The following is an 18,639-nucleotide window of genomic DNA, read 5'->3' on the forward strand; positions in this document are numbered from 1 at the left end:
AGTGGATACAGTTGGCCAAAGTAGGATGGTGGCGAAAAATGCGGAGAGCACGTCGCCGCTCACGTATTGCATCACGGCATGCCTCGTTTCACCAAGGAACTGGGGGGCGCCGGGGCAATTCGGAGGTGCGTGGCATTGAATGTTCCGCAGCTGTAAGAATAATGTCGGTAATATGTGTGACCTCATCGTCGACGCTGGGAAAGTGATGGTCATCGAATGTCGCTAGAGACGAAAAAAGTGTCCAATCAGCTTGGGCAAACTTCCAGCGTCACAGGCGCATGTAGGGCAGTTGAGGCTGCAGTCTAAGGACACATGGAAAGTGGTCACTCGAGTGTGTATCATCAAGGGCGAACCATTCGAAGCGCCGAGCTAGCGGAACAGTACCGACCGCAAGGTCCAAATGAGATAAATTTGTCGTGGAGGCAGACAAAAATGTAGGGACCCCAGTGTTGAGGCAAACTAGATCTGCCTGGTGGAAGACGTCTAGCAATAGTGAGCCATGTGGACAAGGATGTGGAGATCCCCAAAGCGGGTGGTGGGCATTGAAGTCCCCAACCAGCAAATATGGGGGTGGAAGCTGACCAAGAAGATGAAGGAGATCAGCTCGTGCCATTGGTGTGGACGATGGAATGTATACAGTACAAAGAGAGAACGTGTATCCGGAAAGGGAAAGACAGACGGCGACAGCTTGGAAGGAAGTGTTTAAATGGATTGGGTGATAATGGAGAGTTTCATGGAGAAGAATCATGAATCCTCCATGTGCAGGAGTGCCTTCAACAGAGGGGAGATCATATCGGACGGACTGAAAATGAGGGAGAACAAAGTGGTCATGGGGATGCAGCTTTGTTTCCTGAAGACAGAAGATGACCGGCAAGTAGGATCGTAAGAGGATCGACAATTCATCCCGATTGGTTCGAATACCGCGGATATTCCAGTGGATAATGGACATAGGGTGAACAGAAAATGGAGGAATGTGACCAAGGTAGCTGTCAACTCAACGACTGCTCAGAGCTTGCGACCGACAGCATGGAATGGCAATCACCCAAAGGCAGAAGATCCTGATCCATAGGTTGGTCAGGAGCAGCTCCTGCCACCAGTGATCGGCCGGTTGATCGGCCGCCAGCAGTGCGCCTCGGCGACACAGAAGACGGCCGAGGGCGATTTCCGCCAGGTGGTGCTGTAGATGGGACACGCCTTGGCGGAGAAGGAGAGGAACTGGGTTTCTTTGTAGCTTTCTTGGAAGTATGATGTTTAGATGAAGGAGGAACCGATGGTTGGGAAGTTGCGGTAAGTAAAAACTCCTCACGAGTATGCTCTTTTTTTGAAGTCTTAGTGTCTGACTTTTGGGCTCGAGATTTAGCAGAACCCGACGAAGGGTGAGCCAGAGAGTGGGCAGGCAAAAGTGGTGAGGTTGAACGGGCGATCTTTGCGTTGGCCGATCTGACGACCGTGGCACTAAAGGTGAGGTCGCAAGTCTGCGTGGCCGCCTCCTTTGTTGGCCGAGGAGAAGCAAGGACAGTGCTCTATTTTCCTGTCTGAGGCACGGTGGGCTGTCGACTGGCGAATAATTTTCGAGCAGCAAAGGTCGACACCTTTTCCTTCATTCTGATTTCCTGGATGAGCTTTTCGTCCTTAAAAATGGGGCAATCTCGAGAGGAAGCAGCGTGGTCACCCATACAGTTGATGCAGCGAGGGGATGGAGGTGGACAAGCACCCTCATGGGCATCCTTGCCACACGTAACACATTTGGCCGGATTGGAACAGGACTGGCTGGTGTGATTGAACTGCTGACACCGATAGCAACACGTAGGGGTTGGGACGTAAGGGCGAACGGAAATTATCTCATAGCCCGCTTTGATTTTCGATGGGAGTTGAACTTTGTCAAATGTCAAAAAGACAGTGCGGGTTGGAATGATGTTCGTGTCAACCCTTTTCATAACTCTATGAACAGCCGTTACACCCTGGTCAGACAGGTAGTGCTGAATTTCTTCGTCAGACAATCCATCAAGGGAGCGTGTATAAACGACTCCATGCGAGGAATTTAAAGTGCGGTGCACTTCAACTCGGACAGGGAAGGTGTGGAGCAGAGAAGTACGCAGCAATTTTTGTGTCTGGAGGGCACTGACTGTTTCTAACAACAGGGTGCCATTCCGTAACCTGGAACAAGACTTTACAGGACCTGCAATTGTGTCGACACCTTTCTGAATAATGAAAGGGTTGACCGTGGAGAAATCGTGACCTTCGTCAGACCGAGAAACAACAAGGAACTGTGGCAACGATGGAAGAACTGTCTGTGGCTGAGACTCAGTGAACTTACACTTGTGAGCAGACATAGTGGAAGGTGAGGAAACCATTGCCGAAGAATCCCCCATGATTACCAGCATCTCCGATGGCGCGCTCCTCCCTTGTGGGGGCCCTCTCTGAGGGCACTCCCGCCTTAGGTGATTGTTCACACCTCAGGTCACACCTCCTGACAAACGGACGGAGGGACCAATCGGCACATTCGGAAGGTATCAGCTCAGGTAATCACCCCTCCCTGGGCCTTGCCGTTACCAGGGGGTACGTACGTGTCCTACCTGTCTACCCGGGGCGGGGAATTACGCGTTACCCCGTCACCAGCTACGCACAAAAATGCGTGGGTCGGCCTTCAGACACGCACAGGGAGGAAGAAAGAGAAAGGGAAAGGAAAAAACAAAGAAAGGGAAAGGAAAGAGGAGAGGTCTCAAACGCCGCAGCAGAGAAAAGGGTAAAGAGAAGAGGTAAGGAAAAGAGAAGGGCAAGGGAAGGATGAAGACATACAAGCAGAGGAGGCGAAGAATGTGGTACATTTACGAGCGTCCGTCTCCGGACATAGGCACAAACCATACTCCCAGAGGGGGAGAAAGGGAAGGAAAGAGCCAGAGGTGAAGGGAGGAGGGGCGAAGATGGGGGAGATGGAAGGATGCGGAAAAGGAAGGTATGCAGCCCAGAAAGGAAGGAGGGCCACATTAGCTCGGGGTCCTGTGCTCGCTACGCACGTATCCACAAAAGAGTTGTGGACCCCCTGGGGGGGGGGGGGGGGGGGGGGGGGGTTCAAATGGTTGTGGATTGTAATAATTATACAGAGACTAAGAGGCTTGCACAGGATAGACTTCCATGAAGAACTGCATTAAACAGGCTACAGACTGAAGACCTTAATTCCAGACTTTGCTTTCTTTGGCCAAGATTCCCATGTAGAAGTCTTCAACAAGTTCCAGTCTGACATAGAATGAGGCATTCAGAATCCCTGACAGTTCAAAAGAAACTTGAAAACATAATTTATTAACCACTACTGCTACAAACTGTCTGATTATCTATAGTCAATGACTGGAGATTCTTGTAAGCTGCATGACAAGTAGCAGTGAACATTGAAAATAGATCTCGGTTGTTACAAATGTAAATTTGTTAATCTATACCTTGACTCCTTCCACATTTCTAAAGGTACTCCTGTATTATATGAACTATGTAACACCATGAGTGAATTTGATTTGCTGTCTGAGCTTTCTTTTTCTTACAAGATAATCCACTTGGATTTTATCTAAACTTTTGTTAGTATGTTTCAGTACTGTTTATAGTATGAAAGTAACACCAGGTCATTTTGTTAAGTCCCTTTTTCTAGTTCACAGACACCCACTTACAGCCATAACTTAGCTGTACTTTGTTGACAGTGTAGTCATATATGTGGTCACTGTTGCCTTCTAATAAGCTTTTTCGTTTCATTTACAGTAGCTGTGATGCAGATGAGTTTTCTCTCATGTATAATACATTACTGCTGTAACTACAAGCATCATGCTATAGGTGCAAAATTTCGGAGTTTGAAGCAGCTCCCAAATAACAGTGCTCATATATTACTATGTGCAGGAAGATGGTTAAAAGCCAGAATCAATGACAGTTAGGTTTTTGAGATAAATATAAATGTGTATTGAAATGATTGCTTAATGAGAAATGGGCTACTCACCACCTGGTGCAACTGAAAACTATTGAGAAAACCTCACCTCACTCAAACATGTGTTCGCTCAACATACTGTTAGTTGTTGTTGTTGTTGTGGTCTTCACTCCTGAGACTGGTTTGATGCAGCTCTCTATGCTACTCTATCCTGTGCAAGCTTCTTCATCTCCCAGTACCTACTGCAACCTACATCCTTCTGTATCTGTTTAGTGTATTCATCTCTTGGTCTCCCTCTACGATTTTTACCCTCCACACTGCCCTCCAATACTAAATTGGTGATCCCTTGATGACTCAGAACATATCCTACCCGCCGATACCTTCTTCTAGTCAAGTTGTGCCATAAACTTCTCTTCTCCCCAATCCTATTCAATACCTCCTCATTAGTTATATGGTCTACCCATGTAATCTTCAGCATTTCGAAAGCTTCTATTCTCTTCTTGTCCAAACTAGTTATCGTCCATGGTTCACTTCCATACATGGCTACACTCCATACAATTACTTTCAGAAACGACTTCCTGACCCTTAAATCTATACTCGATGTTAACAAATTTCTCTTCTTCAGAAACGCTTTCCTTGCCATTGCCAGTCTACATTTTATATGCTCTCTACTTCGACCATCATCAGTTATTTTGCTCCCCAAACAGCAAAATTCCTTTACTACTTTAAGTGTCTCATTTCCTAATCTAATTCCCTCAGCACCTGACTTAATTCGACTACTTTCCATTATCCTCGTTTTGCTTTTGTTGATGTTCATCTTATATCCTCCTTTCATGACACTGTCCATTCCTTTCAACTGTTCTTCCAAGTCCTTTGCTGTCTCTGACAGAATTACAATGTCATCGGCGAACATCTCCATGGATTTTAATATCTACTCCAAATTTTTCTTGTGTTTCCTTCACTGCCTGCTCAATATACAGATTGAATAACATCGGGGAGAGGCTACAACCCTGTCTCACTCCCTTCCCAACCACTGCTTCCCTTTCATGTCCCTCGACTCTTATAACTGCCATCTGGTTTCTGTACAAATTGTAAATAGCCTTTTGCTCCCTGTATTTTACACCTGCCACCTTCTGAATTTGAAAGAGAGTATTCCAGTCAACATTGTCAAAAGCTTTCTCTAAGTCTACAAATGCTAGAAATGTAGGTTTGTCTTTCCTTAATCTAGCTTCTAAGATAAGTCGTAGGGTCAGTATTGCCTCACGTGTTCCAATATTTCTACGGAATCCAAACTGATCTTCCCCGAGGTCGGCTTCTACCAGTTTTTCCATTCGTCTGTAAAGAATTCACGTTAGTATTTTGCAGCTGTGACTTATTAAACTGATCATTCGGTAATTTTCATATCTGTCAGCACCTGCTTTCTTTGGGATTGGAATTATTATATTCTTCTTGAAGTCCGAGGGTATTTCACCTGTATGATACATCTTGCTCACCAAATGGCAGAGTTTTGTCAGGACTGGCTCTCCCAAGGCCGTCAGTAGGTCTAATGGAATGTTGTCTACTCCCGGGGCCTTGTTTCGACTCAGGTCTTTCTCCATAATATTGTCCTCCAGTGCATCAGCCTTGTATAGACCGTCTATATACTCCTTCCACCTTTCTGCTTTCCCTTCTTTGCTTAGAACTGGGTTTCCACCTGAGCTCTTGATATTCATAAGAGTGGTTCTCTTTTCTCCAAATGTCTCTTTAATTTTCCTGTAGGCAGTATCTATCTTACCCCTAGTGAGATAAGCCTCTACATCCTTACATTTGTACTCTAGCCATCCCTGCTTAGCCATTTTGCACTTCCTGTGAATCTCATTTTTGAGACGTTGTATTCCTTTTTGCCTGCTTCATTTACTGCAGTTTTATAGTTTTTCCTTTCATTAATTAAATTCAATATTTCTTCTGTTACCCAAGGAGTTCTACTAGCCCTCGTCTTTTTACCTACTTGATCCTCTGCTGCCTTCACTACTTCATCTTTCAAAGCTACCCATTCTTCTTCTACTGTATTTCTTTCCCCCATTCCTGTTAATTGTTCCCTTATGCTCTCCCTGATACTCTGTACAACCTCTGGTTCTTTCAGTTTATCCAGGTCCCATCTCCTTAAATTCCCACCTTTTTGCAGTTTCTTCAGTTTTAATCTACAGTTCATAACCAATAGATTGTGGTCAGAGTCCACATCTGCCCCTCGGAATGTCTTACAATTTAAAACCTGGTTCCTAAATCTCTGTCTTACCATTATATAATCTATCTGAAACCTGTCGGTATCTCCAGGCTTCTTCCATGTATACAACCATCTCTTATGATTCTTGAACCAAGCGTTAGCTATGATTAATTTGTGCTCTGTACAAAATTCTACCAGGCGGCTTCCTCTTTCATTTCTTAGACCCAATCCATATTCACCTACTATGTTTCCTTCTCTTCCTTTTCCTACTACTGAATTCCAGTCACCCATGACTATTAAATTTTTGTCTCCCTTCACTATCTGAATAATTTCTTTTATTTCATCATGCATTTCTTCAATTTCTTCGTCATCTGCAGAGCTAGTTGGCATATAAACTTGTACTACTGTAGTAGGCATGGGCTTTGTGTCTATCTTGGCCACAATAAGGCATTCACTATGCTGTTTGTAGTAGCTTACCCGCACTCCTATTTTTTTATTCATTATTAAACCGACTCCTGCATTACCCCTATATGATTTTGTATTTATAACCCTGTATTCACCTGGCCAAAAGTCTTGTTCTTCCTGCCACCGAACTTCACTAATTCCCACTATATCTAACTTTAACCTATCCATTTCCCTTTTTAAATTTTCTAACTTACCTGTTCGATTAAAGGATCTGACATTTCATGCTCCGATCCGTAGAACGCCAGTTTTCTTTCTCCTGATAATGACATCCTTCTGGACTATTTTACCTCCAGAATATTTTACCCAAGAGGACGCCATCGTCATTTAACTATACAGTAAAGCTGCATGCCCTCAGGAAAAATTACGGCTGTAGTTTCCCCTTGCTTTCAGCTGTTCACAATACCAGCACAGCAAGGCCGTTTTGGTTAGTGTTACAAGGCCAGATCAGTCAATCATCCAGACTGTTGCCCCTGCAACTACCGAAAAGGCTGCTGCCCCTCTTCAGGAACCACACATTTGTCTGGCCTCTCAACAGATACCCCTCTGTTGTGGTTGTACCTACGGTACGGCTATCTGTATCGCTGAGGCATGCAAGCCTCGCAACCAACGGCAAGGTCCATGGTTCTTGTGGGGAAGATACTGTTAGTAGGAAACTTTAATTATCCAACAATTGACTGGGACACTTACAATTTTGTAAGTGGCAAGGGTGACAAAATATGCTCCAAAAAGTTACTAAAAGTCTTCCCTGAAAACTGCTAAGAACACACATTTTGGAAGCCCAGTCATGACACACATCTTTGAGGACTAATGGTAACAAATAAATCTGATCTCTTTGGGGCTGTCCACTTTGAAACTGGTATCAGTAACCATGAAGTAGTCATGGCAACAATGATTACTACAGTACAAAGGGCAACTAAAACATATAGAAATATTTACATACTTAGTAAAAAATGAAAATAAAGCTAGATAAAGACATAATCATACCATGTCTCAAAGAGGAACCCAAGGCATTATCTTTGGCCAGAAGCATGTACAGGAACTGTGACTCAGATTTATGAGAATAGTTGACTGGATAGATATGCACCTAGTTCATGATGAGACAAATCATCCAAGGTATACAATTATTATGAAGAAACTTCTGAAGAAGCAATAACTACTGCATGATAGGTGTAAAACAAAGCATAAAACTACAGATAAAGAAATACTGAATGAAATATTTGTGACTGTCAGAAGGGCAATATGTGAAGCCTCAAATGACTATGATAGCAGAATCTTGCTGAAAGACAATTCCTGAAACCCAAATAAATTCTGGTAATATATAAAGTCTGTGAGTGGCACCAAAGGTGGTGTTCAGATACTCATAAATGACACAGGATCTGAAATTCTACATCTACATAGATACTCCGCATGCCACTGTATGGTGCATGGCAGAGGGTAGCAAAGCAAAAACAGAAGTGCTGAATCTCTTTTTCAAATGTTTCTTTAAAAAAGAAGGTACAATGTACTGCCTCATTTTAATTCTCACACTGCTGAAAAGATGAGTGATATAAATAGTAGTGTCAGTAGCTTTGAAAAACAGCTGAAATCTCTTAGATTAAACAAGGCTCCAGGTGCATTGGAATTCCTGTCAGACACAAAAGTTGCAGATGACTTAGTTCCAATATTAAGCATAATACACCACATATCCCTCAACCATCTGTGCCTAGCGATTAAAAGAAAGAACACGTCAAAAAAGTGTAGCAGAAGTGATCCACAAAATTACTGTCCAATTACATTGACATTCATTTCTTGTAGAGTCATAAAAGATGAGGAGAGGAGATTAGTGTTTAATGTCCCATTGAGAATGAGGTCATAGAGATGGAGCACGACCTTGGATTGAGGAAAAATGGAGAAGGAAATCTGCCATACCTTTTCAATGGAACCATCCCAGCATTCACCTGAAGTGATTAGAGAAATCACGGAAAACTTAAATCAGGATGGGCGGGCACGTGTGTATGAATGCAAGTCCAATGGGCTAACCATTGTACCACCTCACTTGGGTCAAAGAACATATTCTGATTTCAAATATAATGAAATATCTCAAAAAGATAAATTTCTCTGTGCAAACCAGCAAGGATTCTGAAAACATCAGTCACACAAACCTCAACTCGCACTTTTCTAGGCAATTGGCTTCTGTAAAACATTTGACTCAGTGCCGCACCAATGCTTATGATAAAAAGTACTATCATATGGAGCATCAAACATAGCTTTTGACTAGATTAAGTATTTTTTCATAGTGTGCTTCAGCATGTCATCTTAGAGGCGGAATCATTGACAGAAGTATAAATAACATCAGGTGTTCCTCAGAGAAGCTTATCAAGCTCTTTGCTGTTCATGTTATATGTTAATGACCTGGCAGACAGTGTTAATAGTAACCTCAGACATCCTGCAGGCTACACATTGTCTAAAATGAAGTAGTATCTGAAAAAAGTTGCACAAATTTTCTGTCTGGTCAGATTTCTGTGTGGAACAAGGATTGGCAATTTGCTTTAAATGTCCAGAAACATAAATTCGTACACTTATCACAAAATGGAATGGAATGATAACATAGGCTCAGTAGTGAATAAGAACATTGGCAGACTTCAGTTCACTGACACAATACTGGGGAAATGCAGTCAGTCTACTAAGCAGACTGTTTACAAATGACTTTTGTGTTTGTTCTTAGAATATTGCTCAAGTGAGTTACACCCTTACCAAATAGGAATAACAGGTGATATTTATGTATACAAAGAAGAGCGGCATGAACATTCACAAGTATTTTTGACTCAATGGAGAGTGTCATGGATTTTATTGTCACTTGGAGACAGCCATCAATTTTTTTGCAAAAGTCTATTTACAAAGTTTGAAGAACCGTTATTAAACGAAGCATCTAGGAATACACCTCTGAAACCTACATATTGCTTCCAAGGGATCATAAAAATTAAATTATGGTAACTACAATGCACACAGAGGCCTTGAAGCACACATTCGTCCCATGCTCTACATATACTAATTGAATGGGAAGGAACATTAACATGTGGAAGAAACATTAACATGTGGTACAATACCATGTAGCCTAAGCGGTGTGCCTCATAGTCATTTGTGAGAATATGCATGTAGATGTAGATAACTCGGCACTTTTTATCGGGTGTTGGGATGCTGGGTGCAGTGGAAGAGAGAGAGTCCCTTACCGCAAACCCCCCCCACCACCACCACCCTCTTTTTCCTGCACTACCTGCAACACTACATTGCACATTGCTAATGAGTGGAACGAAGCATCTTATTTCATGTGACTTGACAGCTGCATTGTGTACAGCTGGTGTATTTATGGTCATCTGTGGATCACAGTATGCGAAAACAAATGGGTACATGTGGATGTTCAATCTGAAATTTTTGGGTTTTCTCGAATTACTACTCATTGTGAACCAGCAGGAATTACGGAGAAAAAGGTACAAAGATAACACTGGGAATGGAACAACATTCATAATTTTGGGACACACATCCAAAACTAGCCTAGGATATACCATTTATTCTAATTATGTTCACAGGACAACTGGATTTAATGATGTGAAAACATGAAATTCAATATTAGTTTTATTTATTTGTTTGTTTCCTGTAAGTCCATTATCCCTAATGCTGAATGGTAACGATCATTGCTTCAGATTTTGAGTCAGTGGTTTTGACATAATCCAAACCAATGAGCAATTAAAGAAAATAATCCACTAGAACACAAATATTTCTATTCCTTCTTGGTTAGCTACAGCAAATATAAAAGTGTGCTTACAGTTTTATATATATGTATATATATATACCCTACATTATGTGGAACTAAGTAAGTAATACGTACTTCACAGTGTCTGTCGTCTTTGCATTAAATCCAGTACCAGCACCTTCGTAATCTGAATATCCTGACAGATCATTTCCACTGCTATAGTAATCTCCTGCACCTGTAAAAGCTACTATTGAAACTTCATCATTATGTGCTGCATCATTCAGAATCTGTGTTACACCTTCATACATCTGAAATCAACCACAGCAAGTAATACATGAGGGGTTAGTACAGATATTATTTGAAATATATTTTAACTGTATACAGATTATTATGTATCAAAGAAGTATTTGCAGTGAACAGACCTTTCGTGAAAACGCGTTCTTCTTGTTGGGTCTATTTATTGTTATGATTAAGAGGCCCTTCCTCTGAGTTACATCCAAATTCTCAAATTTCCACTGACTACTCATTTTATAGCTAATGTTATCTTTTTGGGTGTTATATACTGATTTCTGTTTTTCTAGGAGTGACAAGGTTTTCTGGCCACAGTGTGGTCTGTTCTGGAAAATACAATTTAAAAAAGTATCATTAGTTTTTGCATTTAATGATTTGAACAATTTAATCCAGGATTCAGAAATAATTCATAATAATATATTTTTGTAATCCCTTAAAATAATTATAGCCAAACCTAGGACGTGTGGAACCCAATTGATATAGTTTAAAAGCTTATTTCCCCGACCGCTTCCTGTCCTAAAATTTGTTTTAAAAAACTTACACTCGGAACGTAGCGTTGGCGTAAGTCGGTACAAATGTGATGTGCAATAAACCTGGGCAAAGTTCTCGCCGAGTCTGATTGTATAGATTGCTGAATTAATTACTGTTTATTTGGAAGTATGATAAGATATAATGTTTTGCTGATTCATTGGCGTGAATTGTCCGAATAACATGTGTAAGGCGGTGTCTTTGACATGGGTAAACAGAATTATTCACGCCTTCTGCATACTAGAATAATTAAAATAACGTGTACTGCATTGACAGTTTTCAATGCAAAGGAAGTGAATGAGAGTAAACATCATAAAATTTTTCTGAGTACAGATTCGGAATAGTAGAACTACACGGTCTTCTTTCTTATTGCAGCAGTAAAGTGTAATATTCTTGCATGGGTTTTAAAATGTTTCGTGTTTACAGTAAAATCGATAGTGGATCTCTGCTTTATTGCTCCCATGTACTCTATCTCTGAATAGTTTTACGAAGTCATATAGGAATTTGGATGAGGAATATTATTCAATTAAGTCATTAGAGAGAAGAAACGTGTTTTTATAATGATATCCGCATTACTGGCACCCCCGGGAACACAGATGACGAAGTAGTTGTTACTATTTTGTGTTAATGGAACACGTTACATTCCCCTACCATAAAATAAAGTATCCCCGTGCTATAATGGTGACTTATAATGCCCGCGCGGTCATTAATGTATTTGACAGATGTGACCTCACACGCTGTCGCGGTATGTTGTGATCGGTTTGCACCTCAAACTTTCAATGAACCATGGAAGTGGAATCCTATTCACGTGTATAATAACAGCTACATTCTCTGCTGTAGATATTTTGGATAAACAATACTTCGGTATGTAGAATTTTGGTCTGAATATATAAACGAGTTTTTGACTTAATATTTCTCGGTTTTACGTTATGAAAAATAGGAGAGTTTTGCATAGAGTATTCACAAGAAATGATAATTTGTGTTTTGGAATGCAGCCAGCCATACATATTATTCTTGGGTCGAAGATACGAACGCATCTGTCCTAGCTTAATGTACTAGTGAATGCGTTTGTGAATACTCTGGCAGGATGTCTTCACGTGACGACACTCGTTTGTTGATGTTGTTGTTGTTGTTGTTCGTTTAGGATAGGTTTGGTAGGTGCATCAACAAACACCTTGATTAATGTTCGCAAAACATATTTTTGCTACTCAGATAAAGTGAGTGTTATCGTCAACGTGACCGGTTCGTACGAATATTGTGTTGTGTTCAATACAACCAGCAACTACTGTATTTCATTTATTTTCCTTGCAGCTTTGCCACGATAATGAAAGAGTGGATTGATCAGCTGTGAACAAGAGGAAAGTGTGAAAACGGTAAAGACTTCGTTTTCTCCGATTCTAATGCTCTTCATTTTGCGACGCGACATTACACTATAGGCTGCACAAGATGCCTAATCAATGTATTATGTGCATCAAGATCACCTCCGTGTTGAAACAAGAAAGAAAATGCAAGTATGGCAGCTACTGTTAACAGCGCAGAACAAAAACCAGTAAGTGTTGGAGTATTTGTTGACGTACCAAATAGCACACCAATTTCACCAGTACAGTTATCAGCCAATGATATAAGGATGCCCCAGGAATCGGGTTCTCAAAATATTGCAAATGGAGACGCAGCAACTTTGCCGCTTCCAACACCAAATTTTTCAATTCCTCCACATTTAATGGGGCGGAATATTGAAAATCCTGCAGAAGACTTAGTTACACGAGGCAGAAAACCCCAAAAGCCACGTCTGGGTGTAAAAGTGCCATATAGAAATTTGACAAGCCAGATTGTGACCCAGGACGAACTAGCACAAGAACTGCTCGAACGATCTTTAAAAAAGTATCCAGTTCATGACACACCAGAAGGTGGCGATATTTTTTTTGCTATTAAGTTAACGCAGAGACTTGCAAATCATATTGCTCCATCATCATCTAGTTCAGGTGCCACTGCAGCACAACCTACTGGTGTTCTACAAAAGACTGATTTGTCAGTGAAATCAGGTAATATTGTATCAGAGAAGAACACTTCCGCCCAAGAGCAAAAGGTTATTGCTGATGACAAGGAGTTACTTGCTATACTTGAGGGTGATGTAGACCCTAACTGGATACCCGAGATAAAAGCTACACCACAGTGTCAACTACAAAGAACAGTTCCTTCTACAGTTCCTACAAATGGAAATCATTTCACAACCCCTCCTAAGTTGGACCCTTTGCTTGAAAAAGAACTTGCTTTGAAGCAACTGATGGAATTTGAGACAACTCCACGGAAGAAGAAAACAGATAAATTGCAAGAAAAGTCGCCAAAGAAAACTAAGCAGAATGTTAAGAAGCCTGCTATTGATGCACTTACTGAAAACAATGCTCATAATGTTACAACTGAAGTAAAGAAGGTACCAAAGGAAAATGATGTAGCAGAGTTAAAGAAGAAAAAGAACAGGAAAAGAAAAGCTGTCGTTATTGCCTCTGATAATGTAAAGAAGAAAAAGCTATCTACTAAGAATGTATCAGAAAACATTGAGAATGGAAGAGCTGATAGAAACAAAGTGAAAAAATTACAAAAAGACTCAAAGAAAATAAATTCAACAGATAAAAAAATTAGTGAAAATGTTGTTAAAGTAATTGAGTCAGTTGTGAAATCGTCTGCAGAAATGGAGAAAATAAATGAGAGCCAGTCGCCAGTTCAAGATACGAAATGTGACCTTTCTGACAAGCCCTCAGAAGTGGATACAAAAGGACTTCATAGAGAATCTAGTGTGGAAAATGTAAAAAATCATCTTGACAAAAACAAAGCCAGTGTACAAGACGCAATTTCAACTAATGCTGTTCCTAATAATGAGAATAATACACCAGTTTCAGAAGTGTCTGATCTAAAAAACAGGGCAGATAATTCTGAGAAAAATATCCGTAGGGGTATCAGTAAAGACAATGGGGAAGATCAAAAGTTACCAGATGCCTCATCTGGTTCCAAGAAACGGTGCCGAAGAAGTGAAGTAGATAAATTACTTATAGATGAAGGTGCAATTAATCTTTTATATGAAGCAGAATTAGGTGACTCAAGACGAAGGTCTGCAGTTTGTGATAATGATGTTTCTTCCAATAACAATCTGAAAAAACCAATAAAACCGAAACTGAACTCTTCCCGGTGGAAAAAGAAGAATCTTCTATTGAAAACCCGCCTTGTGAAGAATGCTGTTCTGAGACTGAAATCTTTGCAGAATCCGGCAGTTAACTTACGTGCAAAAAGGCAGTTACTTTGCACATCAGACCACCAGCAGAGTGCAGACAGCAAAATGGCGCCACCCAAACGGATGGAATCTCGTGAAACTCTTCGGTCACCACCTCCATCGACTGTTCACTTTGACCCCCCATCACCAACTCAGTCTTTACCATGTCCACCACGATTGCAGTTACGGGCTGAGGCATCAAGAATAATTCGTAGACATTCTTCCAGCAGTAATTTCTCCAGTCGCAGCACAAGCCCAACTCTGATACCACGTACTAGTTGTGATACTGGTATTAATCAACATAAGAGTGAACATACCAGTGATGGTCAAAGTGGCAAAAAAGTTGTTTATGAATCTCAACTTAAATCGATTTCAAAGCAAGGGGCAGAGGCTCGTAAGAAGGGTGTTCCAATATTCATCAGAAAAGCAGAGCCTCTACGGACATATAAAGATAAGAAAGGAAAGGAGAAGGAATTTAATGGAACTGTTAGTATTCAGAAGGAGGTGACAGGTGCAAGTAAATCTGTTAAAACTTCAAGTACTAGAATTGCAGATAGTAAAACACTACCAAGATTAAAGACAAGCATATCACAGAAAGAACATGAATCAAAAGAAGTTCTTTTGCCAAATGCACCAAAAAATGTTTCTCTTGATAAAAGTAAATTCAATCCAGATGTGACAAAAATGCATCAGAAAAATTCCCACAAAGAAAAACTCCCAAAATCAGCTAAGTTATCTGAAGAACACAGTGTAATGAAAGCAAAGAAAAAGGACAGGACACAAAAATCAGAGGTTACTGGGATGCCAGTAGTGGTTTCTAGTAGTCTTGAGAAATCACCAGTTTCAGCAACTGATGTAGAGGCAGAGCTCACTACTTGTTTAGCTGAAGCTGCATCAGCTTTTGCAGCAGAAGATAGAAGTCTCCAAGTGTCATCGTCTGGTCAAAACACTCAGGTTGTAGCAAGGAGCAAACTAAGTACTCCAAATCCATCACAGAAGAAAGATACAAACCGCTCACATCCACAGAGTCCCAATGCTGCTTGTAAGTATTGTTTTGGACTTAATTTTTAATTGACTATAAATTGAATTATTGTTGATCCTCCATTGTATGTAGTATAATGTTAAGTCTTTCAGGAAATATAAAATCCTCATTATATTGTCTAATCCTCCATTCTGTGTAGCATAATTTTTCGTGTTTCAAGGAATATAATATCTTCATATTCTTAATAAAGATATTGCTTGGTACTTTTCACCTTAAGTAAATTGTTTCGTAACTGTGTAGTAGCCTGTGGCTTGTGATACACTGCAAAATTGTTGTAGCTCTGTAAATGAAGAGGAGTTTTTATTTAAATGTTTGAAATTAAATGTACATTCAGATGTACTGTGGAAACTTTACTTCATTTTAAATGTTCACATGTTATTGTTAAAAGTATTCTCAGCTCATTAGTGTGTACTTAAACTGTACTTAAACATTTTTTCCCCAGCGTATGTCACTCTGGTGAAAACTTTAGAGAATGATGTTCAGAAACAGAAGCGCAAAGATGATGAGCATGCTAAGTCAAGAACAAGCATTCGTCAAAATGCTGGTACTGTGAGCTATAGGGAACTTAACATTCGGCGTTATAATGGTCTTGTTCAGATCATAATGAACCCTGCATCAACAAAAATGAAAAATGCACTAAACTTGCAGGTGAGTTTGAATGGTGTGCTGAATATTACTACGTATAAAAAAGTGTACTGTTAAATCAAAACAGTATTAAAGCTAAGGGCTTACTTTTTTCAGAATCTGTCTTTGTAATTTGCATTGATCACTCACTTCTTTCTTGCTTATTACTGTAGGTTAGAGCTGTCAGAAATAATAAATATTGGCCCAAATAGTATGATCATTTCAGTTGTTAATCTAATCCATTTGGGTGGGTCTTTCTGTCATTGTCAGGCTATATACAACAAGTTGCAGTGCTACTAATTGAGCTATATATGGACAATTTGAGGTTAGCAGGATTTACGGTGTAATTCTGAAACCAGTCTTAGAACTGTACTAATGCAAGATATAATTTGCAGTTTCTGATTACTCCCCTGTATGATTGATACATGATTCATTAATTCATTCTTTATTGATCCACTGAGTCATTTTGTGTACAGAGAGTACTACATATTATGGGACAAGTCATTATAGCAATTAAGCATTTAAAAATACGTAATCCCAAATTAAATACAACTTGATTTACGCAGTTGTATGATAGTTATAGATTACAAGATATAGTATGAGTATACTCTCAATTTGTTCAAAATTATTGGTCAACTAAGCCAAATTAAAATTTGATGATACATTTAAAATCAAATTAAGTACAGATAAGCATTACATAATTATTATTAGTATACTCACAAGTTGTTCCAAATTAAGATCAACTAGGCCTAATTAAAATTAAAATTTGATGATACATTTAAAATTAAATTAAGTACAGATAAGCATTACATAATTTATACATTAGTTAAGATTAACAAGATAAATATAAAGAGTACAGACAAGTAGATAAATTTTTAACGGTCGGTTAGGCCTTATTGAAATTTACATTTTGAAGATAAATTATAGTACAGAAAGATAAGTGTGCAAATATATTACATAGAAAAAATCACTTTCAAAATATTCATGAGCATTATAAAAAGAATATTTTAATAATGTCAATTTAAGCCTTATTTTAAAATGTGCTGGATTGTTGATGTTTTTACATTTGGTGGTAGATGATTATATAGTTTAATCCCCATGCATTCTACACTATAAACATATAATTTAGTGGAATGGGGAAACTGTGTCAGCTAATATTTCCCTCTAATGTTGTGCTGGTGATAGTCCAGATTCTGCTGTAGGCTGCCAATATTTAGCTTGGTGACACTTAGTATCTCTAATATGTGCTGGAATGGAAGTGGAAGAATACCTAGTTTTCAGAATAGCTTTTTACATGAGCCTCTCTGCTTTTTAAATAACAGTACCCTGACAGCTTTCTTGTGGAGCCCCAGAGGCCATGTGTTAGCATAGAGTGGTAAAGAGCATGGTACCCTGACATTAGGATTTTTAGAAGTGTCACTTCCCTGACTGACAGAAGCATAAAACATACTTTTTTTAGCTTGGTAGCTAAGCTGTCAGTGTGTCTTTTCCAACTCAGAATGTCAGAGATAGATATTCCAAGGAATTTAGTTACATTTTCCAGTTCAATACTATTTCCACCTATTTGTATAGTCGGGATGGTGGGATTTCTGTTCTGAACTGTATGAAATGTTAGGCCTCCAGTCTTTTTTTGCAATAAGAAGTAGCCTATTAGCTGTAAGCCATGAATCCGGTAGAGCTGTATGTTGGCTGACTGCAGCTTCAATGCGTTCTTCTGAGTCAGATATCAGAATATTGGTGTCATCGGCAGAAAGGTAGGTATTGCAAGTCGGTAGGTGAAGGGGAAGATCATTAATGAACAGGAGAAATAGGATCTGGCACAAAACTGATCCTTGATGGACACCATGTTTTATGGTTTGCGTATCAGAACATGAAACTGTGGATTTTCCTGGAGGGATGACCTCACATATCTGCACATACTGTTTTTTGTTTAGTAGGTAGCTTGCAAACAAATTGTAGGCAGTACCCTGTATACCATAGTTATATAGTTTTTGTAATATTATTCTGTGGTTTACAATATCGAAGGCCTTTGTGAGGTCGAGGAACAACCCCACAGCTGGCTGTTTCTTATCTACGAGAGTGATAGTTGTATCTAGAAATTTATAAACAACTTTGTTTTCCCCTTCTGGAATCCATATTGAGCTGGAGAAAGGATTCTATACTTATTCAGAAATGTGATATAGTAGAAAAGGCATTCACAGGTGTCCAGTGATGTTGGGAGATCTCATTTTCTGTACTGTATTTTGAAGACCATCTTCTTCCAGTGTCGCAAGTGATGATGTTAAACATGCTCACTGAGTGGACTCCAGATAAACAGGTAGAAATACCAACACACTCACTCACAGCAACTGATGATAACTTTATGGAAATAAAGGGCACTGAAACATTGAAATTGTCATCTAGTTAGACACCAAGAAAAATTGTCTTCTGGTGTACAGCTTGACCAGGCAGTTGTTGATGCTTTTGGGAAGAACTTCTAAGACACTCACTTATAACACATTAAAGTAGTTTGAGAAACATGGCATTTTGGACCAGTTGAATACCTGGAAAATCAATATTCTAGCACATACGTTGATCAGGATGTTGG

General features: G+C 39.8%; 2 protein-coding genes across 8 annotated transcripts in view; one reads left to right on the plus strand and one right to left on the minus strand.

The window, feature by feature from the left end:
- LOC126475440 (enoyl-CoA delta isomerase 2-like) overlaps positions 1 to 12,145 on the minus strand; it is a 118,368-nt gene extending 106,223 nt beyond the window's left edge. The window contains exons 1-3 of one of the 6 annotated variants that reach the window (XM_050103302.1): positions 12,127 to 12,145; positions 10,725 to 10,919; positions 10,438 to 10,610 (exon numbers count right to left, since the gene is read on the minus strand). In XM_050103302.1, the coding sequence (XP_049959259.1) occupies positions 10,438 to 10,610; positions 10,725 to 10,829 (278 nt within the window). In that variant the 5' untranslated portion in view covers positions 10,830 to 10,919; positions 12,127 to 12,145. The other 5 variants (XM_050103296.1, XM_050103301.1, XM_050103297.1 and 2 more) reach the window with 5 other exon arrangements.
- Positions 11,842 to 18,639, plus strand: part of LOC126475438 (uncharacterized) — a 111,800-nt gene continuing 105,002 nt past the window's right edge. The window contains exons 1-3 of one of the 2 annotated variants that reach the window (XM_050103291.1): positions 11,842 to 11,985; positions 12,433 to 15,428; positions 15,871 to 16,076. In XM_050103291.1, coding sequence (XP_049959248.1) covers positions 12,635 to 15,428; positions 15,871 to 16,076 — 3,000 coding nt within the window. In that variant the 5' untranslated portion in view covers positions 11,842 to 11,985; positions 12,433 to 12,634. Of the gene's footprint in view, positions 11,986 to 12,078; positions 12,339 to 12,432; positions 15,429 to 15,870; positions 16,077 to 18,639 lie in introns of those variants that run through there. The other variant, XM_050103290.1, reaches the window with a different exon arrangement.

This window comes from Schistocerca serialis, chromosome 4 (assembly GCF_023864345.2).
Source record: "Schistocerca serialis cubense isolate TAMUIC-IGC-003099 chromosome 4, iqSchSeri2.2, whole genome shotgun sequence".
Lineage (NCBI taxonomy): Eukaryota > Metazoa > Arthropoda > Insecta > Orthoptera > Acrididae > Schistocerca > Schistocerca serialis.